Source organism: Linepithema humile, chromosome 1, assembly GCF_040581485.1.
Source record: "Linepithema humile isolate Giens D197 chromosome 1, Lhum_UNIL_v1.0, whole genome shotgun sequence".
Taxonomy (NCBI): domain Eukaryota; kingdom Metazoa; phylum Arthropoda; class Insecta; order Hymenoptera; family Formicidae; genus Linepithema; species Linepithema humile.
Window position 1 is genome coordinate 21,459,119 of NC_090128.1, and position 26,079 is coordinate 21,485,197.

The 26,079-nt window shown below is 33.3% G+C and overlaps 1 protein-coding gene across 1 annotated transcript; it reads right to left on the minus strand.

Annotated features, from left to right (window-relative positions):
- Positions 1–2,127: 2,127 nt before the first annotated feature.
- Positions 2,128–25,615, minus strand: LOC105670207 (nose resistant to fluoxetine protein 6). Its single transcript, XM_067356144.1, has 12 exons — positions 22,813–25,615; positions 20,382–20,578; positions 16,357–16,565; positions 7,058–7,308; positions 6,776–6,946; positions 6,402–6,495; positions 6,204–6,323; positions 5,920–6,085; positions 5,172–5,347; positions 4,623–4,752; positions 3,913–4,230; positions 2,128–3,576 (listed from the first exon to the last, which is right to left on the minus strand). The coding sequence occupies exons 1-12, from the start codon at positions 23,264–23,266 to the stop codon at positions 3,451–3,453; spliced, it is 2,412 nt and encodes an 803-aa protein (XP_067212245.1). The 5' UTR covers positions 23,267–25,615; the 3' UTR covers positions 2,128–3,450.
- Between the last annotated feature and the right edge of the window lie 464 nt (positions 25,616–26,079).

Below are 26,079 nucleotides of genomic sequence, written 5' to 3' on the forward strand. Positions count from 1 at the left end.
CACAGAGAGACTGCCATGTTTTGCAGCCGCAAAATCACAGCAAACAGATGAGCGATTTTCGAATATACACGGTTAAACATAGTCTAAGAGAATTTAACGCGGTTTTCCGTATTAAAATAGCGAATATATAATATCATGTGAATATTGTGGAAACAATAGCAAAATCGAAAGGAAGGAATTACATTATTATTCAAGCTGTGGTTGAAATCGCATATATGAAATACAAGCAGAAGAAGATTGAACAAAATTCAACTCAAAATAGAGTGTAGATAATGCTGTAATACAATTTTGGCCGCATTCTATACATCAAAATTATAAATAGATGTATACGTATTAGTGGAACATAAAAAGCGATATGCAGTTGTATTGAAATAGAGTGGATATTGATCTGAGAGCGACTTTAATTCCTTCGTCAATGTTCTCAGTGTATTTTAGTGTATCTGTATTGGATGTCAGATGGTTGACATCGAGCTTTGGTCAGCTCAACATTTATTCTATAAAGCTGTGTCGTCAGCGGAAGACATTTTGCTGGGCGTTTAAATGAGCTCTAACAGACGTAAAACGTTGACGTTTTAATTAACATGAAATCCGCTACATTTACTTTAAGTCTTAAGTGGACTCGACACTTTAAGCAATGTCATGAAGTTTAAGAAAAAAATATCTACAAATTTTCTTTGTTATATCTTAATGAAAGGCTAATTTCATATTTTTATATGAATTTTTTATATAGTCATAGTATAATTTATATACGTGTTAATACATTTAGAATCTACACATAATCGCAATCCATTAATAACAAGTTTTTGAGTTGTTAACTGCGCGATACGATATCTCGAACGTTCACTTCTCTGCTTTTGTTCCTTTTTCAACAAAATTTTAAGCGTTGACAAATGATATTATTTTTTTCCAGTGAATTTTTATTGAAACTAAAAATATTTTGTTATAGATTTTTGCAAAAATATGCATTTTACAATTTCCAGCAGCAACTGCGCCGTAAATTTTCTTTATAATCAATATTTGCTTTGTACGTTATAACAATATGCTATCGCTAAACGTTCTACAAATGTTTACCATTGTATTATTCCTTATGCTTTCTCTTAGTCTATATGCATATAGTAGTAAGTGACGTGTATAAAATAAGGTTGAGATGAAATTGAAAATGTGCAGATTGCAAACTATATAGAAATTGAAAGAATATATCGACGTTCTTCGAAAAATGTATTGAATGTTTCTTCACCATCATACACTGAGAGAAAAATGTACTAAATTTTAATAATTATTTATTTGAATAGTACTAATAACATATTTATTTACGGTGAATAAATATTTACTCAAAAATAAAAAAAAAAAATACTTAAATTAAATTACTGGTTCTTGTACTAAATAAATATATATTTACATTTAGTAAATATGTTATTAGTACTATTCAAATAAATATTTATTAAAATTTAGTACATTTTTTTCTCAGTGTACAATACGCTGTGTTTATATATATATTTATAGATTCAGATTTTGATCAATTTTTTAAATACGCGCATTTTAAAGTGTTCTACTAGTTTACTTCAAAATTTTTTGATCGATATTTTAAATATTTTTAAATATTTTTAAAATATTGTTGCGTATATTTATTCATTTTAATCAATGTACAATGCAATTAGCTATTTGTCATCATTTTGGTGGTGACAGATGGTCACATCCTTGAAGAAACTTGAAATTATTTTCGCATTTGCAACAGACAGATAACGCGTTTAAACGCAGTGTCGGCGCATTCGGAGTTGTCTGCCGAGCATCGAAAATCAATTTGCGACATGCGCCTCCTTTCACGTCACGCACCACTTTATGGTTATTAAAAGCAGAAAAGGAAATCAAACCTTTGTGCGCCTGGATATGCCAGGAAGCCAATGATAAGCAGCGGCAGACTTATTTCAGCTTGATAATGCTGAAACGCAATGACAAATTGAGTTTTGCTATAAAAAGACACTGAAAAAGAATTGTGATGAAAAAGAAGCGTAATGCATCAAATAAATTCAAAATAATTTATAATAATATATTTATAAATTTTTTATATTTAAACTATTATCTATGAAGTGAAAATACATAGCTATATTGTTCAATATAATTGATATATTGTTCAATATAAACAAATCGTCTTCTCTGAACTTTCATGTGGATGTATGCGGTGATAACGTTGTGTGTATTTTTTCATTTACTTCTTTCTTATCGACCCTTTGCAATATTTCTTTTTTTTTTGTTTGTCGGACCGTCAGTTATTTCGCGTAGTATTCATAAATTCTGAAACAAACGCGTCATGCATACCTATTTTTTTCATCTCTTTGCGTTGTTCTCGTGACTAAATTTATTATATCGTGTAACAATGCGATGCCAAATGCACGATAAAAACTGCAAAATCCTAATTTGCTGTAGTATGTTTTTTATTTTGCACACACAAAAAGATTATGTTGTGTTACAGTATATTTGATGTGTTGCACATGTGAACATTTTTTTGCCGCTATTTTTAACTAACTTATACGTTTATAGTTATACTATAAATTTTTTTCATCTATACGTATATATGCGACACGTATGTATGCGATAATAGATCAGCGGAAAGAAATCTTCTAACTTACTGTGTGATTTTATGTTTCATAATCAGTGATTTAGTTTTTCTTATTTATTACATAAAGAAACACGGTTATTGCATTAGCAGATCTTGCTGTTTAACACGTAATCGTTATATCTAGATCGGGGAAAAAAATTCGCGTGTTTAGCACAGGGTGTTGCCTCGAACTCGAGAGTTCTTTCAACTTGATAAAAATTGCATAAGAGTTTTTTATATTTTTCAATTATTTTTAAGTGTTAACGAATCTTTGTATCGATTGTATTATTGTATTTTTGGAATGATTACCATATTAAAATGGCTCTTTAATATTTTCTCTTTATTAATAATGACAGGCTGATTTATGAGCAATTTAGCTTTTTGTGTCTTATTGTTAGGAAAAGAATTTAATGTTAAGAAGTTAGGACCTATTTCATGAAATATTTATGTCATCATCATATCATGAAGTATTCGATGAGTTATTACTGAATTTTTATGACTCTATTATTACGAACTACCGAATATCGGTGATTTCTGGCCACAAGTACATTCTATAAATTCAGTAATTCAATGATTTTCATCTTCTTCTCATTGAGATTCAGAAATTCGGAACAACATCATTATCTGCAAGAAACACTGATATGTTAATAAAAAAAGTAACATATTAAATATTTTTGCAATGTCATGATTTTTATTATAGTCATTATAAAACATATTATTATTCTTATAATATGTTATTACGATGCATAGTTTCGTATAGTTATCACTGATCTGATAATTTACATGCATAATTTTAATATATTTACCGTGTTGAATAATCACATTTGTTCTTCTATTAAGCGAATGATCGCATTCTACCTCTCTCTTTTCTTTGAGGTGAATGCAATTTTTAACAAATTTACTACTGGCGCTTCGAAGGCCAGAGAAATGCAGAACGACAGCAAGTATGAGGCCACCAAGTTACCGAAATAGACGATAAGCTGTGCACAAGAAATATCTAATTAATAAACTTAATACTTTTTGGTATTAAAAATTAGAAGGATTTAACTAGAATATATTTTACGCAATTAGGTTTTAGGACTTTACATATTTAAGGTAATAGTATTTTTCAGTCTACAATTGCAATAATTATATTACAAAGTGTTGAAATTGTTTTAAAGTACTAATAAAAATACAATGTTCTGTTTAAAAAATAGATAAAATTAAAAAAATATAATTTTTGTATATTGATTTCGTGCAGAATGCTTGCTTAAAAATCACACGGCACCGCGCAAAAACTAATTTTACATTTTAAAAATAATTTTTTTTTATCTTACCACAATCCCGTTATGAAGATGTAGCGGTCCGTCCATTTGTGTACACGTGATCATCATGATAACGGGGTGAACTAAATAGGCGCAGTATGTGAGCCTCGAGAGAGGATACATTAGTCTGAGTGAGAGTAAACTATTGATCATTCGCGCCGATCCCGTGCAGCATTGAATCACAACAAAAGCTACTGCTATTGCCCACGCGGTATGACCCAAGGCCGCATATACGGAGCTGACTAGCACCGTCAAATTTCCGGGATACAGTCCGTACACCACTGAGGACATTATTATCGCGGACAGAATCCAGCCGATCAATTCCGCTCCCTAGGGAATCGAGATTTGTTTAGAGTTGTGAGAAATTGTTTTACACTAAAAGATGCATGAAAAGTTGTCGCAGTATAAGCACCATTTTTATTTATTTTTTTTTTATTTTTTATTTTTTAATTGTAGAATACTTATGTAAATTTATCGGCTTATACATATTTATCATTTTACCCTTTGTATATAATCATTTCGTTATCTTTTATTATTTACATTTTTGCTGTATATGTATATTCGGTATACAGATTTTGCAATTAAAAAGATCTTTGGCAAATTTATATCATATCCATGCGAGGCAAAGTAAATACATGAATATTATTGTTAATTGATCGATTGAATGGTCAACTTGAAAGCGCAAAATCATTGGAAATAATTTCGATATGTGGAAAACTCACCATAGGTAACTTTAACTGGCACTTGGTTTTAAAGAGGATATATCCAGTAATCGTGCCGATGAAATATGGGCCAGCTCTCAACCAAGGTTTATCATAAAGCTCGTCGAAGAGAGCGAATGGCTCTTGGATCCTATACAAAGAGTCGATAAAGGAATTAAGCGCATAAGCAATATTGCGCAGATATTACCGCATCGGCAGGCGAGTAATGCAAAGTATGTACAATGCCGATATCACGTTATAATAAGTGTGTGCTAGAAAGCTAGTTAAAATGAAAGCTTTTAATTACAACTGGTGCTTTAATAGGTGCTTATTATATTGTTCATTTGCGCATTCACCCGATTTCGATAAAAAGATTGAAACACTTTTTATTTTATGAGTTATTTCAGTGCGTTATACAGATTTCTTAAAAATTTAATTTTGTCAGTCTACTGTGTTAAATGTATATACATATAAAAATCTAAATGTTGAAAGTAGTTTATATCGATAATTACGTTGATCTGAAAGCGTAAATGTAATATCGATCGAGAATCCAAGAAAACGTTACATTACCTGGCTATGTAATCGTTGCTGTAGGCTACGGAAAACGTAGTGAACCACGACGAAACAATCAACAGCGATACGACAGCTATCACGGTCTTGAAATATTTCACGGAGAGTAAAAGAAGAAATATCCCAAGGACGTAGAACTGCGTGTCATTGGCCATATACCAGCTCCAAAGCATGCACTAAAAAGTTATTAACGTAATAGTCACGAATTAATTGCCAACATTTTCGTGATGGAAGTTGATTCGTGGACAAAGTTACGAAAGTTTTTTCTGAGAAAAGTCGGTCTCAGGAAAATTTACGCGCTGAAAAAGTGACATATTAAATATCGCTTCGACGTAGAAACAGATCCGAATGATTTTTTGCCACTAATTGCTTCTTGAAAGTATATTATTAATGAAAACACGCTTTTATATAACCGCGTCTTATGTAATATTTCATAATATCCGCGTTTATTATTGCTGATTATCGAATGTTCAAGACTATTGTTTTGAAAAGATTTGGCAACATTTTTTTCTTTATTTTCTTCTTTGTGACATTTTCTGATTGAAATTTCTCACTGGTAACGATAACAATATTTAGTTATGAAGTGCTTGTTTTTCTGAAGATTCGTATTTGCAGCAGATGCTTGCGTTTACAAAATAAATTTAGGCAAGGAGGGTTGTATATTTCGTTGTTGATAATCTTGTCTCACAAGATACGTACTTGTGAGAAAAAAAGTGCATTAGAATAAGTGAAGTATAAATCATCTTACCATTTCCGTGCGCGGATATAGCGAGTTTAAATAGAGCGCATTACGCCACCAGAACTTTTCGCAGGTCAAGTGGTCGATAACTGCAAGTGAAAAGACTGTCTTTGCTTGAGCATGCTTTATGGCGATTTCGTTCATCCCCAGCACAAAGAGATAAGCTGGTGTCAATCTTTGTGAAAGGAAAAAAAACCACAAAAGTAAAGAAATGTACATTATTCGATTATCTATGTAAATCGAATTGTTTCGTATAAAAAAATATTCCTTTTTACATCGTAATTGAAACATACCTGACGAATCTATATAGAATCATGATAATGAACTTGATAAAGCTTGTCTTTAAGAAGTTGCCTTTCTCGATGTTAAGATTGCCCAAAGATCGGTAGAAAAGTATAGTCACTAACAAACCGCTGCACAACATTGTCAAGAGTTAATTTCTTCTTCATTGATATAAAAACTTTATTGAAATAAAAAAAAGTGTTTCTCACCTAATAAAAAAGAAAGTATCTACGGAAAACGTCGCGTTACTGATAGTTTGAAACATGAAATTCCTCTCCGTGACGGTTCGCAGTGTCTTGTTTTCTGTAAAGTATAATGAGGCTTAATCACAAAATTGTCGGTGAAAGTATAAAAGTGTAAGATAGGGAAGAGTCTCAATTATCGTCCGTCAGGAAATTTGATATATTTTATTGCATCATAGCACCTATCAATTGCATTGAAAGCTAATTATAGAAAGTAGAACGATCCAATTAATTACAAGTGCTGTTAACGACGACACAATTTTCTGTACTATTATCTTTTACATCTCTTGATACGCGTTGGAATTTATTTAGAGTGTGATTTTTGCAAATTAGAAAATTACCGGCAATGGAAAAAACTTGGAGATACGTATGCACCATGATGACCCATCCCAAGGAGAACACTCGAAGACCGTGAAGACAAGTCAGACTATCTTTAGCCGCAGGCTCAGTGCTAATGATCTTATTTCCGTTGACGCTAGGACTGAATGCGAGCAAGCATTTCAGCCAGAATCCTGAAAAAATAACGGCAAGGATGGAATGTTAAAGAATTTCAAGATATATCCCGCGCAAGAAGGCGCGGTCCGCTTTTTCGCCGACAAAAACGTTCAAAGAATGTCAATAACCTTTATCGTTATCCTTCTCAATAGAGTTTTCTTTTTGCGGATACTTTGTCCCTTTTTCAATTAGTTCTTCGCCATTTTCCTGTCCCGTTGAAATCCTACGGTCTTTGTTTAGATTCTTGTCTACGAAATTGTTGCTCTTGTCGTTGTTATTTGACGCGTTCGAAGATTCGATGTCAGTTACAAGAGGGAAGGATTTATATTCGTACACGGTCGCACAAATCATCAGCACCAATATTATACCACCAATAGCCCTGAAATATGTTGATATATACATGATACATAATTTATAAAATTGTGTTTCTATGTTAAAAATATTGCGAAAAAGAGATAAAATTAAAATAATAAAATGTTTTCCATTATTTTGTGAGAGATAATTGAAAAATTGTGCAATTGTAGAAAGTGAAAATATATCTTCAGGAATCGTGAGAAACATTTTTCTCAACGATCTGTCACGTAATAAGATTACATTTGCGAGATTAAATGTGTGGAACATAAAATTAACACATTTAGCTGAAGTAATCGCAAGTAAAAAGACTAAAAGACTGTCTACACAATTGTAGAATCCGTTGTCTTTAGAGGTGTTTAGTTACGGTTTCACACCTGGCTTATAAAGTGGAGGGCGCTCTATAGTCGAGTGTCGCTTTTGTTCATTGTTAACAATACTAACTTCTGCTTTCGACGCTCAGGTATTGTGTATTATAGAAGAATGTTGTTACTGTTTATACTTAATGCGGCCGGAAATTCTGCAAATCATTCTATATATCCATCATCCAATGCGTTAATGTTTTTTTTCTCTAGAAGTTTATAATGCTCTGGCTACATTAATTACGACAAAAACGTATATCATTGACGCATATGTAATTATGTTAAGTGTTCTAGTTTTTGTACAAAATATTTTAAAAAATTTGAAATTTTTTGTAGTAAATATGTGGTGGATTTATTTGCAGATATAAATGTTATCGGATTGCGCTAAATTGCATAATTATTATTATACATATGTTTTAAATTAGAGGTTTACATTTCCATAATCGTGAAATTTGATTAAAGTATGTTCGGAATTGCAATTTACAATTCAAATCTAAATTATTATAATAAATCTGGGCGAATTTTCCATCGATTCGATTAATCATGATGGACGTGAGTCCACTGACTATTTCGCGATGAAAAATTGACATCTCCGTGCTTCATTACGGAATTATGTCCGACGTGATATTGAATTTCATATTGAAGAGTAACGTATAATTGAAATTATAATTGATAAACGCGCTGCAGAGTAATTGCATGAAAATTTTATAACATTTCTACATTTTATGATTTACAGTCATTTATAAATCGATTTTCACTCAAGTTGATTGATGTGCGTTATCGGAAATTACTGTCTTTTGAAAGATTTGAGTTCATTATTTGCCTATAGTATGGCGTGGAATTACTTTGTAAAAGCATTAAAAAGACAAATAAAAAAAGCTTTTTATATTGTTATTTTAAAATTTTTATGTTTTATATATATGATATTACATATTATATATTTCATATTTCATATATTTAAATATATTATAGAGTTATGCATTTTATTGTACAGTATTAGGAATTGTTTAATAACGTATTTCTCTCACTTGTGTATTTCCGCATCATTTGCCATAACAACACGATGAAATATTGAAGTGGACGGTAAAGCGGATTCGAACAATGAATTTCGCAGTTTCGGATCGTGAACTTCAAGGATTTTCGAGGCTAACGGTCGAAGGAACTTCCGCTTTATATCTTCTTGTCAGCTTTAAATTATTATTCTTGTCGGCAGCGAGCAGAAGAGTTTTGTGAATTCCTTTTTCCCCCCATAGGAACATTTGTGAGGCTTGAACGCGGTTTTCCACGCGAAATAGAATGGCGACAGGCTTTTTTCTTTTTTTTTTACACCCGACTTGTTTTAACACGTTATTAGCCGCAAATCTCGACGAGAAAGAAGCAGAAACGATCCGAAACAAAGAAAAGAACAAAAGTTTCGTAAGCGAAGTTCTACCGCGACTTTTTCTTCATTTTCCTCTGTTTCTTCGTCTTCCTTACGTGCCCCGTATTTACGCTGTCCTGATTTTATCCTTTGACTACAGTCACCACTTAAACTTCCATTCACTAAGAGAGCTTTTTTTCTCACTTTCTCGAATAAAGTTTCAAGCGTGCGATGAAATCAATCATAAGCACGTGTCAGCCGCCTCGAAAGTTTTAATGTATAAGCACAAGTTTTTATAAATATGAATCTTTTTGTCTGTAATTTATTCGTAATACCTACGTAATTATGTATTTTATTTTGTTTTAGATGTAATGATCGATGGAGCGCATTCGGATTCAGGTTCTTTTGCTTCAGATCGTGGTGCAGCTGATCGAGTGAGTCAGTTTAATATACTCAATTTATTATCGTTTTTATATTCTCGTTTGGCGGTTATTTTACATCTATAAAGCGTGAATTTTATTTTTTGCTCTATTGCTGATATTATCTATTACTTTGATGAAGCACCGTGAAAACTTTTTTATCTCGCGACTATGTAATTGCACGCACCTTAACACCAGTATATTAAAAGATTATTTTGCATTACAATCTGATGACGTATCACAAGATTACAATACTTGTGTAATATACCCATACATGCGAGATCGCATAAATTATATTAAAGCGAACGTTAAGAGAAAACATTTTTTTTTTCAAAATAATACAATTAATGATACTTTATTAAAATTTTTATACGTGATAAACAAGATATGTATGTTGATATAGTTGCGCACATCTGATGATTTCCATTTCCGTAAATAATTTAATTGACCGGGTCCGAACATACTCCGGACATGATTTGCATTTGGTAAGGCCCGCATTCCGCTGGAATGCAGACGATAGCACGGATACTTTCACGTGTACCGGGGGCTTTCTATATTCTTGCGTAATACGTCCACTGCATGCATGCAAGTACGCGCGATGCATGGCCAGCCGGTGTATAATTGCATGCTGGACATTACGCCGGTCTCTTGAGGGTTAGCTCCTTAACTTCGCGTGATTAGCAATCTTTTCTTAATTCCGACAGATTGCTTATATACATATTATTTCTATATTTATTTAATGTTTCAGTAATAGATTTTTAAATTTAATTTAATCGACTATTCAATTTAACAAAAATAATGCACAAGATAATTAAAGTAACTTGAAAAGAATATATTTTTTCTATAACACAGTTGTACTGTTTGAAGTTTTATTGCAATTGTTGTTAGTATTAAAAAATGAACTAGTTTTTACCGCCATGTTTGCCAATCATATAGCAAACTGCAACTGTGTAAATATTATCTTGGGCTTGTGTGCGAACGCGACAGACAACAGATAAGTATTACTTAAACTGCGTTTGAGGCACCGAAGCGTTAAATTAAAATTTAAAAGACCACATATGGTGATCGATCATGTGGCTTATAGATGTAGCGCAATATATGACTGGCGTTATCTAATAAGATTTTTGAAGAATTACGCGCTGAGAGTTATGACATATTGCAACTAGGAGGATTATTTACGACCCACATATTTCCTTTTCATTCCAAGCAACTTGGTAAACTAAATTTGCAGACATCTTGAGATTCAGGTCGCAATATGTTATAGCTTCTCTGTTGCGCAATGTCATATATGTTTAATCTAATATACTTCTCGTATGTTTCTTTAATATTATACTGAGACATCGTAGAGATTTTATAAACGTACACTTTAACATTTATTTAAATTTAATTAATTTAATTGCTTTGAAAATTTTTGTTTTTGTTGGATTTTATATCTTCTCTAATTAGAAATTAAAATCGTTATTTAGCGTAACACGTTATCATAAATAATATTCTGGAGCAGATATATTATATTTTTGCATGAAATATCCAACGCTTGGGAAATATTACATTAATTATTAAATTGTATTTGTTTAATCCACAATTTTATAGTCCGTGCTTTAGCATTGTGAATCAGAGAAAGAAAAAGAGAGGCCGTGAGGTAAAACAACTATCGATTCAGCGGAAATTTAAGACTATAATAACTTAACGTATACGTCGCGTTGCTGCTAGGAGCTTTATTTATCGCGTTTGATTTATCAGTGTTGTTTTAGGTTGCACTTAGGGAAACTATGCCAAACAAATTTTTCATTTTGCTTCTCGCCATGCTTGAAATGCTTCGAAGATATTTTATGCTTCAATAATGAACGCGAGTCTACATCGTCGTTGTTTAAACGCACGATTGTTACTTTCGCAACGTAATAGTACAGTTAGTTAGATTTGTTTGCACGTACCGCGAGAGTTTCGATGCATTTTTATTTATATCGTTCGGGTCGTTTGAAATTCGTTTTGTAACGAATTGGAAAATGGCGCGTATCTAAAAACTGTGAAATTTTCGTTAGTAAATTTGCAAGAACCGGTCTTTCTGTGTCGACACGGAATAATTTTTTTACTTTTTAAAATTAACATGAACCGCGAAATCGGGTCATTAGATTGTAACTCTCCTTGGAAGTTGTACCACGCAATTTCCCAACAACGCTGGACAATCCCGCGTCGTTGTTCTCGTTATTTTACTGTTGTTATGTATTACGCGCAAGGACGCGTTGCATCTGAAACAGTAGTGCATTTGTAACTAGAACGCTTTGAGACATCGTTGGATTCAAAAGACTGTACTCTAGTATGTCAGAACTTTCAAATCGACGGCAATTGACAACAACGTTCTCTTCTAGGTAATATAAGTGATTATTCCCACGTGCGTCAGCGATTGAAAAACTAATTAACCTGCTTTTATTAAATCGATATTGAACGATTTTATTATTCAGTTTAATAGCTTAAAGTAAACGATAAAATGTAACTAACTAATTCGAACTTAAATTATTTAACAAAAATATACGAATTAACACACTGCATTGAATTGCATTGTCTAAATTATAAAAAAAGTTATAAAAAATAAATTATAAAAAATTATTTAAGATAATTGTCTCGCAACAATATGACTCAAAAATGAATTTCTATTACAATTGATCCAAATTTTCACTATATCTTTATTGAAGTAATATTTAAGCGTCCTGCAAGAAAAAATTTACCTTTTAGAAGCTGAGATAACTGCAATTATATTTAGTACAATACTTTTAGTAAAAGGTACTAAAAGTGGCCCTGCAAGAAAAAAAGATTTACCGTTTAGAAGCTGAGATAATTGCAATTATATTTAGTACTTTTAAGCAAAAAGTACTAAAAGTAAATTTTTTTGCAGGACTACTTAAATATTAATTCAATAAAGATATAGTGAAATTTTGAATCAATTTGTAAAAAATTTATTTTTAGGTCATATTGTTGCGAGACAACTACTTTAAATTGTTTAAAATTTATTGATCGACGAATATAAAGTTTGTGTAACATCATAACTTCTTTAAATCGACTTAACTTTTTTGCAATCGACATTCTTGCTACACTTGATAAAAAATAACTCGTTGCTACATAAACTGATGCAATACAATAGCACGGATTCATGTAAAAACTCCGGAATCACCAATTGACGTCAGTCGCCGATTTTTTATCGCTGCATACGGTGAAATATGAATGTTTTATAATGCATTTCAAATTACGTAACGCACATCTCTTGATAAGGGGACGATTAACGTTCTGACGCCGAGGAAAAATATAATACTTTCTGATATCTTGCATTGGTGATTCACAAGCGTGTACCACTAATGGCCAGTTAAATAATGCTACGCTACTTTTACGCAATGGTTAATGCTATGTATACGTAATATTGTAATATCGTGGCAATTTTGTACCTGTAAATCGATCTTCTAACGATTGCGAACGGAACGTATGGTGTACCTGAGAAATAATCTATTTATGACAATATAATTATATTGTTGTACTTCGAGAATTGACGAGAATTTAATTTTCAATAGCGTTCGACATTCTTACTACACTTGGTAAAAAATAATCGGTTGCTACATAAACTGATGTAATACAATACACGGATTCATGTAAAAAATTGACCTGGAAATTACCGACCGCTAGTCGTCGATTTTTTATTGCTACATATGGTGAAACATATATAGCGTTCCAGTGTTTAGGATTATTCTTATTTTTTGTAACTAATGAACAATTAATCATATAATTTATAATGCAAGGTCCATTAAGAAAAAGAAATATTCATTATACAAATGACGGTTCTATGATCGCTATGACTGGCAACATCTTGTTTACATGTAAAATACGAAAAGGAAGCAGTTAAGATAATAACAGTGAATCGATGAAATATGCATTTCTTCAAAATGCATTCAACGGATTTGCAAAGCGCGGAGATCGCATGCAGTCTCCGCGAGATTGCATGCAGTTTATCGCACGAGATATAGAATCGCGATGAAATCCCGTTCTTATTAGGTGCAGACGATTTTCAACTGCAGGGATATGCGGTTTACATAATGTTTACGGCAACAGTCGAACGCGCATTACGGTAATGATTGCGATAATGGCCACGGAGGAATCTCCGAGTTGAATTAAAAAGAATAATGGTTACACGATGCGCGGTTGCATCGCACGTCTGTGCAATGACACTTGCTCAATTTTGTATTCGTGATACCGCGCGTTCATCGTCCAGCTGTTTGCGTTTGCGTCTTGTTTGCAAACGCTACCATATCGTATGAGCGCCATTGTGCAACAGCTGAGGTCGTAGCTGCAATTCTCTCTTCTCGATAGATGAGCGACAAGTGAAACGCAACCGCGAAAGTATGTTAAGCGACGTTTGCCACTGATTCCAGCGGCGAGTCGTCAATTTTTCTCCCGTCGTGCAAATTAGAAAACTTGGCGTAAAAGGAAAGGAAGGGTACTCTTCCTCCTGCCTGTTCCGCGTGCTTCTAGCGTGTCGCGGGGACCGTGTCAGCGGTAATGTAAACTTTGCTTTCTCGAGCATAGTTCAAAATTGAGAAATATTAGGGATTGAGTTAAGATCAAACCAACTTAACAAATAAACCAAGTTAAATTGAAAGCATTATATTAAGTAACAAACTCTTGATCGAGTTCGCGCGCAAAGTTGTTTTGTTTGTTTTGGCACGATCTGTTTGCTTACGTGAAATGTATACACGTAACTTATATAAGTTAATTCTCTTTATTTATAAAAACCGAATGTCCTTTTTATTCGTTATTTAATTGGGTATGCGTGAGTATATGCGAGTTAAATGCAGCGGTATTAGTTGACAATTGCATAACAGGAAAAATCTTGCAACAACGTTTCATTGCCATGATGTTGATGTATTGTGTGGCCAAGCTACGCTTACCAACGCGATACGCCCGCGGGCTACGTTTGCACGGGCTACGTTTGCACGGGCTACCTGCAGCTGTTAGGTGTTCAAGTGTACAACATACTTTCCGCACTTTCTTTCCACGGGTACACCTTGCACGCTTACATAACTGGCCACGTCAGATGTGCATTTCACGCGCGAGTATGTCGACCACGTAATAAATAATCGAGTGTGTCGCCAATCTCGTTCTATCGAGCCGATTAGAAAATAGCTGTTGTGCTCAAGCGCGCGCGCGCGCGCACAGCCAAAGTAGCAATTTTCGATCGGATAGCGGAAAAACGACAAATTGGAAGGCCAGGATTTCGCGTACGTGCTTTTCGGTAGGTTTTCGTTAACGAAGCTCGAACTTCAGATATATAGTCGAAATTCGATCCGTGGTTGGAATTGGAGTCGGTCCTATTGAACGCGATCAGTATATACTCGGTAGTGTTTCAATTTAGCATAGTTTCCAATACCTAAGCGAAGAGGGCTATTTTACTTTGCTTTTCTAAAATTTAATTGAATTGAAAGAAATCGGATTAAGATAATACGAGTTGCATTTGCATTGCTAACATAGTGTCATCAATATTTATTTTCTACAGGTAAATGAAAAATTCATGTGAAAAGTTCATTCCCATAGTCGTGATGTATTATTAAAGACCATAAAGTTCTTTTTTTTTCCCCCCGAGAATAAAAGAATGGAACGCTATAAAGTGTTTTAGAATTTACTAGGAACGTTTTTAAGGATTATTGTGATCACATGATTCCGGGATGCTTTAATTTCCCTGCGAATTATGCGAACGATTTTAATTAATTACTGTTAGCTTTCATTACAACTGTGCGCGTTTAATTACAACGTATTTTTTTGTTTACATTGTATGTTAATTTAAAAAGATTTGAAATTTTAAAGACGGAAACGGGTTTACTCGCAAAAATAAAATTTTATATTCTGTTGCGTAATATGTGATTACAAAAGTTCTGCTAATCGTACGATTATATCACGGATCTTAGCACGGTATTATATCTCGTGTAATGTGGAGTTATCCATATTTGTTTATCGAAGTGAATGTAAGCATAAATTACGCAAATTCCGCTGGAATATGAACATGGAGCAACGTTAATAGTAGCCATTAAAATCTTCTATCTATATATTTCATCATTTATAAATTTTATTCTTGAAAATTGGACGTGTTTTGTAAAAAAATTGACAAGACAGAATATTATATAATATTACATGTATCGAATTAATTGAAATTTTTAAACGAGCTTCTATTTTGAATATTAATATAAATGTTTTGTATTTTGAATATCGGATATTTTAATAATAATTAATTTTTTATTATAGAAAATTTATTTGTTCTGGTATAAAAATGATATGCATTATTTAGTTTGCAAAATTGTTCTTTCGAATAACACATTTATGTTCTAAAGAGTTGCATTTAAATTGAATGTAAATATTTTTATCTGCAAGAAATAGATTCTGTGCACGATGTTTCGGTTCTTTTTCAATATCGGTGGAATATCAACTTTGGTATTCAAGGATTCAAATAAAAGGGGAAGATACCTGCCTTCACCGAAAGTACGTCAAGTAAGTTTCATAAGTTTTGTCGGAGCATCGTGTCCTAGAATAAAATTTTCCAAGTCGCGCCGTTAGATAGCTCAAGTGCTTTGCTCACTTAAATCGCATGAATAATATTTTTCTATTATTCAAAATAATCTTATTTAAATTACTATCAAATAGTATCTCACATTTAAATATATATTGCATTTAAATAATATTATACATAGTGATATTTGTGGGTACGCGCGAAATGGATCCATAATCGATCGTTTCAGTGCGATCGCATCTTCTTGCTAGAATGCATTTGTGAAAATATTGAATTACCAATGAATGCAATGCAAAAAGTCATTCAGCGAGCCTATCGCCCGGTCAACGCGGCAAATCCGGGCGTCCGAGCAAACAATTTACGGTTCGGCTATAAGAGGATTTTTAGGATTACTCACGAGAGCACGTAAAATTTGGGATCTTGCCAACCGCAGTAATTGCTGGATGGCACGGGTTTCACCGCAACAACGCGAATCTTCGGGCCGGTCGATCGATAAGTCGAATTACCCTCGCGTTCGACTCTATCAGCGCTGGCCCTTAGCATCGAGGTCAGGGATGTGCGATCGCATGTGCTTGGTAGGCAGAGACCCAAAAACACCTGACGTGTCTGGAAAGAGAATGAAATGGTATCGTTAGTGTGAAGTATTCTCTCTATTATTTTACGAAAGTTACTTTACTCATAATAAATTTTGCGAGAAGGAGTATCTTTTTTTCTTTGACATTTCGGTGCCTCCACTTGTTGTAAGAAAATGCCTGTCGAAAAAAAATACTGATGATTTACTGGAAGGTATAGTGACCGTTTATTACAAAAAAATTGTGACTGGCATGTTTTTTGAAAAATGTTTATATTTATTCCACGCGATCGTGTTGTTATTTACACGTTTTTACACAATATATGGAAAAAAAACGACGGATTTTTACTCTTTCGGAAAATCGGATTTAACCTGCCAGATCAACAGGATTCGCATAGTTGTGCAAAAATATAGCGACGACAATCGAGCGCGTCCAACGTTCGAGATTATAATCTTTATTTTGGCCGCGCCAGCCTATCGACCGCGCAGTGATAGGAATTTGTGGCTCTGAAATAACACAGTTTGAAGTTTTTCTATTTCGACTATCGTAGTGCCCGTACATTCAATTTTTTTTTCTCTTTTTTGCTTCTTTATTATTGTTGATAGAGCATGAGAACTTTTTTTAGCTAGATAACATTGCGATTTTATTGAATCTGAAAACCGGTTTTTTATAATTTAGCAACAATTTCCATGTTGCGCGAATCACAATCTGCAACCTCTGTGAAGTTGGCACCCCATTTTTAAAAAAATCAATTTTTTTTTAGAGTTCTGAATGCACCCCAAAGAGTTCTAGAGTTCTCCATAAAATTTATAAATAGTTCCGGCGAATTAGACAAAAAAATCAATTATTGAAAGTATGGGGTGCTAACTTCACAAAACGTTATCACAAAATTGACGATAACAGCTTAATCGTCGGAAATAATTAAAAATATCATTAGAATTATTTGTAGAACTCTTGAGGTGCTACCCAGAACTCCAACGAAAAAATAAAATTCCAAAAAAATTTTATTTTTATTGGAACTTAGAATATTTTCTTAATCGGTGATACGAAAAATAGCGAGAACTTTTTATATATTGGTCTGAGCGTTTCGAACCTTAATAATTATCGTTAGAACTCTTGAGGTGCTACCCGGAACTCCAATAAAATAATCAAAATTCCAAAAAAATTTCTCACTCTTCGGGACTTCAAAAATTTTCGATTGGTGATACAAAAAATAGCGAGAACTTTTTATATATTGGTCTGAGCGCTTCGAACCTTAATAATTATCGTTAGAACTCTTAAGGTGCTACTCAGAACTCCAATAAAATAATCAAAACTCCAACAAAATTTCTCGCTTTTCCTGACCTAGAAAATTTTCAATCGGTGATACAAAAAATTGCGAGAACTTTTTATATATTGGTCTGAGCGTTTCGAACCTTAATAATTATCGTTAGAACTCTTGAGGTGCTACCCGGAACTCCAATAAAATAATCAAAATTCCAAAAAAATTTCTCACTCTTCGGGACTTCAAAAATTTTCGATTGGTGATACAAAAAATAGCGAGAACTTTTTATATATTGGTCTGAGCGCTTCGAACCTTAATAATTATCGTTAGAACTCTTAAGGTGCTACTCAGAACTCCAATAAAATAATCAAAACTCCAACAAAATTTCTCGCTTTTCCTGACCTAGAAAATTTTCAATCGGTGATACAAAAAATTGCGAGAACTTTTTATATATTGGTCTGAGCGTTTCGAACCTTAATAATTATCGTTAGAACTCTTGAGGTGCTACCCGGAACTCCAATAAAATAATCAAAATTCCAAAAAAATTTCTCACTCTTCGGGACTTCAAAAATTTTCGATCGGTGATACAAAAAATAGCGAGAACTTTTTATATATTGGTCTGAGCGTTTCGAACCTTAATAATTATCGTTAGAACTCTTGAGGTGCTACTCAGAACTTCAATAAAATAATCAAAATTCCAAAAAAATTTCTCACTCTTCCTGACCTAGAAAATTTTCAATCGGTGATACAAAAAATTGCGAGAACTTTTTATATATTGGTCTGAGCGCTTTGAACCTTAATAATTATCGTTAGAACTCTTGAGGTGCTACCCGGAACTCCAATAAAATAATCAAAATTCCAAAAAAGTTCTCGCTATTTTTTGTATCACCGATCGAAAATTTTTCAAGTCCCGAAGAGTAAGAAATTTTTTTTGGAATTTTGATTATTTTATTGGAGTTCCGGGTAGCACCTCAAGAGTTCTAACGATAATTATTAAGGTTCAAAGCGCTCAGACCAATATATAACAAGTTCTCGCTATTTTTCGTATCACCGATTAAGAAAATATTCTAAGTTCCAATAAGAATAAAATTTTTTTAGAATTTTAATTTTTTCGTTGGAGTTCTGGGTAGCACCTCAAGAGTTCTACGAATAATTCTAATGATATTTTTAATTATTTCCGACGATTAAGCTGTTATCGTCAATTTTGTGATAACGTTTTGTGAAGTTAGCACCCCATACTTTCAATAATGGATTTTTTTGTCTAATTCGCCGGAACTATTTATAAATTTTATGGAGAACTCTAGAACTCTTTGGGGTGCATTCAGAACTCTAAAAAAAATTGATTTTTTTAAAAATGGGGTGCCAACTTCACAGAGGTCAATCTGCATGACTTCGACGGAAAGTTTTATTAATTAACACGTAATGACATTGTCCAATTCCGCAACGATAATAAGATTAGAAGCGGGAAGCACCGGCTTTTCACTGTCTGAAATAGTGCTATCGAGAAACTTTGGGATTTCAGTCATCGAATTAACGCAAACGCTGAAACTTGCTTTTCCTACCAGAAGTTGAACTGGCACGTCAGCTGGCACTAGATCTTTGACTTAACAAAAGTGCAATCTACTTGCGGTTGTCATTTTTCTACTGCTTTTCGTGAAAGTTTCTATTATAATCGTGAAACAACGTATAAAAATTACTACTAACGCGTGACTAAACAAAATCTGATGCAAACTGCTTACATAATATAAATTTTAGATTTTTAATTTTAAAGATTTATAATATTGAATATTAAATTATATTAAACTTGCAATATAACTCATAAATGCGCCAGACGTATGCATAGACATTCTACAATGTGTGTCTTTCAATCAGCATTGAAATGATCAAATACATCTATTTGCGTGTTCGTTATGATGCACTATCACGTTCTCATCATTCACACCGCTATCGTCACGATTAAGCATGGATTATTTGTGATATGACAGTTATCCAATAATACAAATGATTGATGAATAATATGATAAACATAGAGACGCGTGATATCTCATGATGATTTCGACAGCATGTGTGGGGTGTCAATGCGTATTTAATTAATTTTCACAGTAGTTTATGCATAATCGCGATGTGTAAATTCTCTTATAGAATGATGAAACAGTCATTGAGTAATAAATACAATAATCTATAAAACGCGCTGTATGTCATAATTTACATCTCATTGTACTTAATTTATGATCTAATAATTGCAACTAGAGCGGCGCTAAAATCATAACAAAATATAAACTTCTTGAAAGATTAAGAAACAAAGTAATTACTTAAATTGTTTTATTTATCTAACTATATATGTAGTAATTAATTATACCAAATAGAAAAAAAAATATATATATATATATATATATGCTTCTTATTTTAGAAAATATTAATTTATTTTTTTTATTTACTCGATACAGTTTATACACAAATGAGTAAATAAAATATACCGAATAAATTATAAAGTGATTGCTTTGTTTCTTAATTTTTAATAAAAGTAAATGTAACAGCTGTAATATGGCCAAGTTGTAAGTTGGCAATGCTGCGCTGATAACTCACCGAAAAATCAAGTTCCTTCGAGAAACTTAGATAAAGTCTGGCGACGTGGAATTTCAGACGATAGGGTGGCTGCTCTCCGTCGACGTTCGTCACACTTTTGTCGGTGACATTGAGCTCCTTGCAGAGGGTGCTCGAACCCAGCCAGAAACCATTACCAAAATAAAATTGTGAAGCGTAACGGCCACTCGCATCCAACACTGCAAAGAAAAGCTACGTGAGGAAATAATCTCAGTTATCGGGATTGAGCGAGGGAGAAAAAGGTATTGCTTCGTGCCTATTTTATCGCGTATCTCTCGTGAGAGATGAGAAAAGGATTTTTTGAAATCGCAGGAAGCCGTAAAGCGGGCGTGCACCTGCGACAAATTTGCATGAATATTATACGAGCGACGTTTTCTTTCGGAAAAAAGTACTCTCGCGATCTCTCCAGTTAGAAACTATCCGGATGCTGCACTTCGGTTATTTTATTACTTTTATTAGTTTGTAACTTTTTTCCCGTCTTTCTCTTGAAGCATCGCACTCGTCTACTTCGAGAGAGCAATAAGATTCTGTTGTTTCAAGTTCCGAAAAACTCGATTACATGGTTGTCGACAGAAGGTTCATTGTCAGTTACGTAAAGCGACTTGTGCCAATCGCGAGAGTAGAAAGCGCAATTGGGCTGCACATGCAGACGTCCGTGTCAGTCGATTGCCATCATAAGATCGTAATGCACGTTTTTATAATCGTATAATCGGCCTGTTATCCTAAAAGTGATGAATTCTGTGCGATAATTTAATAGCAAATATTGTTATTATGTAAACAAACTTTTACAAATTTTAACAGGTTTTATCATAAACGACATTATACAATAGAATTTATTGTATACTTTTGATATATTATTATTAGGACGATAATATTAATTCCGACTCGCGTTTATGTGTCAAAAAATTTTTTTTCACTGAAAATTGCCAAACGTAATTTGAATCTGTATCTATATGTGATATATTTCGTAATTCGAAATATTTATAATTATATTAGGAATTGTTTTGTGCCAATAAACCGCTATTGCACTTTGGCGAAAAAATTTGCAATAATGGCATACTTCGTCCGACTGATTAATGGTGATCTGGGTGTAGAAATAACGACTTGCTGTTGCATTATGACAGCTGCGAGATCAGGACGCCTAAAGAAATTGCACAATGCAAGTCCATGGAGCATTTGGAAACAATTCCTGCAACAGCAGCGCGAAACCACCGATGTAACTTTTTATTGCCTGCCGCACGGCAACTTGATAATTGCCTAAGTTTCGCTTATTATCATTGTGTACTTTGCGATATTTTTAACGCGATTATTTTTATCGGGCGCATACAGTTATTGTGAACTAAATTTCGAATTTAAGTGCATTTGAAAAAAATTTGTTTGCGTTTCTAATAATTTTTAAAAATTTCTTCATATAAATACGCGAACATCATTATTTTACTACAAGAGATAGCGGTCATTAATGATGTCGAGAATAAAAAATTACTTGTTATGATTAGTGTCGCTTTCTAAGTATGTATAATTGCAGCCGCGCGATCCTTGATGGTCTCATTTTAAAGCTGCTATCACATACGCCCGGATTGGCGGTGCAAAGAAGCACCTGTCGAGCCTTGCGTGTCACACGGTTGCGATTATAATTTCGTAATTTTCATCGCGATGCGGTACGGTGCAGCGTGGCAATTGACCGCTGGCGCATCCGTCGACGTTATTACTGCGGCTATTGATAATGCGGACGCAACTCGTGGCCGGAAATCACTGTAAATCCGCGCATTGAGAGAATGTGACTTTGCGGCCCGCAGCCCGTTGCAACTCCATGCTTTCATCTGGCCGGCCATTTCAGCTTCTCGAGCCTTTCTCGCTTTCTAAATCACGGCCGATCCGATAATGGCATTTCAATTCGCAGCGACATTATTACTTAATTGCCAATTATATTATTAATATAATTGGCAAGATAATTTATTGATTCTCATTCATTTAATTTACAATTAGCTATGTATTACAATATATTATTATACGTACAAATTGTTCGGATAGAACATAAATATTTCTCAATAGCTTTGTTATTAAATTACGAGAAAAGTTTTCACGTCCGCCCAGAAGGAATTTATGTGAAGTGTCGAAAGGGAAATCTTGTTTAGTTAGGTTTATCGGAATATTCGAGACTTCGAATAGCGCGTAATAAATATCTTTATGCGTAAATTTTCATGAATTATCCTATATAGTATTTAAGCTTTTACGAGCGTACTTAAATATATCTATAGTAAGTTGTCATTAAGCGTAAGAAAACTTTATGGCTATTCTATGTAAAAAAATATTTAATTGTGTCTTTTAATTATTCATAAATTATTCAAATGTAAGAATATTTTATTTAAATGTGAGTCTCGAAGATTTTGAATACTTTAATCAAGCGACTTACTTTTTGCGGCCCAAAGTTTTCCGTCTTTTAGCGCACCGAGAAATCGTTCTATATCCCTTCGGCATTCACCCTGAAGTTTCCCGGGCACTCTAGCCCACCTGAGAGGGTCGTAAAGATCAGCAAGCCATTGTATACTGTTGGCCGTTTGTTCGAATTTTTCTTTCATAAAATCGACATCAAAATCTCGGCGTTCCTCTTCATTTTTGTCAAACATCTTTAAATAGTTTTTCCAGTCCATTTCTGGATTATTTTTACTAAAAGAAATTAGAGGCAACCGTTTTCTAGATTCGTTTTTTTCTTCTGCATATTCCGTTATATTAAAGCTTGGTACTTCCGTCTCAATCGGATCAACTTTATGCAGTTTGCTTAACTTGAGAATGTTTGATTCTTTTTCCGCAATCACTATGTAGACGATACATAGGATTGCAAGGACGTAATTCAATAGATGTGCCATGCTTCCTTTGTTTATTGTTATTTTGGAGAATTTACTTGCGCTTTTAGAATTAATCGACTAGATTCTTAATGAGAAAAATCGATTTCATCGATTTAGGTTGTTCCAATCTTCGGATGCCATCTTATCTTTCGATGAAATTCCTCCGACAGAAATTGTAATGCTGTTGCAATGAATGTTTACTGGATCGAATTCTCGAGCATACTCGAGAGATGCGTGAATGCGAGAAATGCCGATTTAGTATTCAGAATTCGGAGAATCACACTTTCTCGTGGTGTATAATTTACTGATTTTGGCAAATAAACGCGTGCAAATCCGCTCTAGATTGCAACTGCAATGATCAAGATGAACTAATCTCAGCATTGATTGTTGCAAAGAAAATTAAAAGTGTATAAAATCGTTACTTTAATGATTCACAATAGTCACGCAAAATGTTTATCGATAAGTGGAAAAGTCGTTATTTAAAAAATTATTATTATTGGTGTTGAAAAAATTATCATATTTAATTAACGTAATAATTATTTCTATATGATATATAATAATTTTTTTTTTCATATATACATGTAGCCTCTCGGTATTAAAATTGATATTTATCAATCGTAATGTCTTTTCGAAGTTCACTATTTAGATTCTAATCTTCCGATTAAATAATTAAAAATTTTGATGTGAAGCGTTACACAGCGCAAGAAGAATCTATCGGTCTTGGCACTTTGCGATCACACGATCCGCGCACGTTTTCCCACTGATTGGCGAGCACGAAAAAAATCACATGGAATTATTTCAAAGCAAGGAAGAAGTTGCTCGCACATATGACAGACTAAGAATCACGCACTGAATGAAGCGAATAAAGTCCGCAGCAACATTCACTCGCAGATAGTGAGTTCCCCTTTCTCTTACGACGATGTACTTTACCGCCGTAAACGCATTTCCTTCTCCAAGTCGCGAAGAAATTGTCGTGGCTTGGGCGATTTTTTATTGCTGGAGAAGGACGTGTCAGATTGAGTATAATTGAAATAATAATATATTTTAACCTTAATAATTATTAGTAAAGTATTTAGAACTATCACTGTCGTTATTACTAGTATTTCTTATTGCAAAACGCTTTAATAGAAAATGCTTTTTGAGTTTCTCTAACGAAAGTAACTCTTTGAAATGCATGAGGTGTATTGTAATTTCATGGAAAAGTACACCTACGATCAAACATGATCCAATTCTGATTATTAATCAACTTACATGATAATAATGAAGAACGGACTAAAATTGGTAGTTATACGTGCGGATATAAATGCTGTCGCTTACATAAGCAACAACTTTCCAAATTTCTAAATAATGCAGCTTTTATTCACTCTTTATTCCGCGCGTGTTAAATATAACAAGAATTATTTAAGATGAGTTGCATAAGATAAGGTTTATTTTTTTTTACGCTATTAAATAAGCATTGAAGAATTTTTATGTAATTCAGGAAGTATTATATGATAATGTAAATAAGAAGAACAGCTAATTAATAAGAGGATCATGTGGATTTTATTTCTAGCGCACTCAACTTTAGAAATCATTATGTTACAGTGCTTATTCTCAGCTGTTGGACACCCTTTAAACTGTGTGTGTGGCTCCAATTATAGTTTCAATCCATTATTATTATTATTACTGATATTAATTGGTTAGTACACTATGTTATTTGAGGATCACGCATTTGTTTCTGAATAGGTGTCATTATGATAATGTCGCTTTCCATTATCAAATGCGTTCCGTATTAACCGTGAAATTACTTAGTGAGTAATAAAAAATTAAGCAAACAATTTATTTGATGAACAGATTAATCGTAACATAACATCGACAATGCATTTTAAGTGCGTGAATTGGAATTTAAAACTTTTATGAATTTTTTTTGTAAAAGCAAAGGTACTCAATATTTTTATCGGTAATAGGCTTATCCATTATTCAGAAGGATCTTCTCGGTAGGGTCTAAAATAATAAAGTAAATAAAAGCTTAGGATGATCGATCTCAGTTGAGAGATTGGCAGCGAATAGAGAACGTGTCACGTGTTCAAGAGCAAGAATCGACCAGACATTTTTAAAAAATAACGTTATCTGAAAATGGAAAGAACTTTTTCCGAGAGGCATCTAACTTTACTCGGCTTTAAATAGGAGAAATATGAATCTAGAATCTGGTAGCGAGTGTAATAACGAGACGCATCTTGTGTGAACGAAATTGCACCGATGTTTGAGTTTTCTCTTTTGTTTGTGGCATAAATCTGAATCTTTCATCGCTTCTATTGCTTTTGTTCTTATGCAGAATTCTTATTGTGCTTTCAGAAGAAAGATGAAGATATGTGAGATATACATATAAAGATATGTTCGACTGCAGATACGTTTTTTGCGATAAACTTTCTTTATACCGTATGTTTTATATCATATTTTTTACCTTTTTCTTTGTACCATCGTGAAAAATTGATGAGAATTGCTCCCGTCATTGATGCAGTGACCGTATAATGTATATGATGTCGTGTTGCAAATCGGTTTTCACTAGATAAACGGATGTTCTTCCGGTCGTTTTTCCAGCTTGTAAAATCTGTTCAATTTCTCATCGTAAAACATCTGTCTCACTAGAGTGACAATAAATAAGTCGTTTCTTATTGGTTATTGGAAGATGCCACAGATACTGAAAATTTTTGTACAGTTAAATTGTGTGTTTATCTAAAATTTTTTTTTGATGTTTTTAAGATTGTTTTGTTTAAATGCTCGTGATTAAAAATATACTCGATTTTTCTTATGTATTCTGCTATACATATTCCAAAATTAAGGTTTTTTTGTAT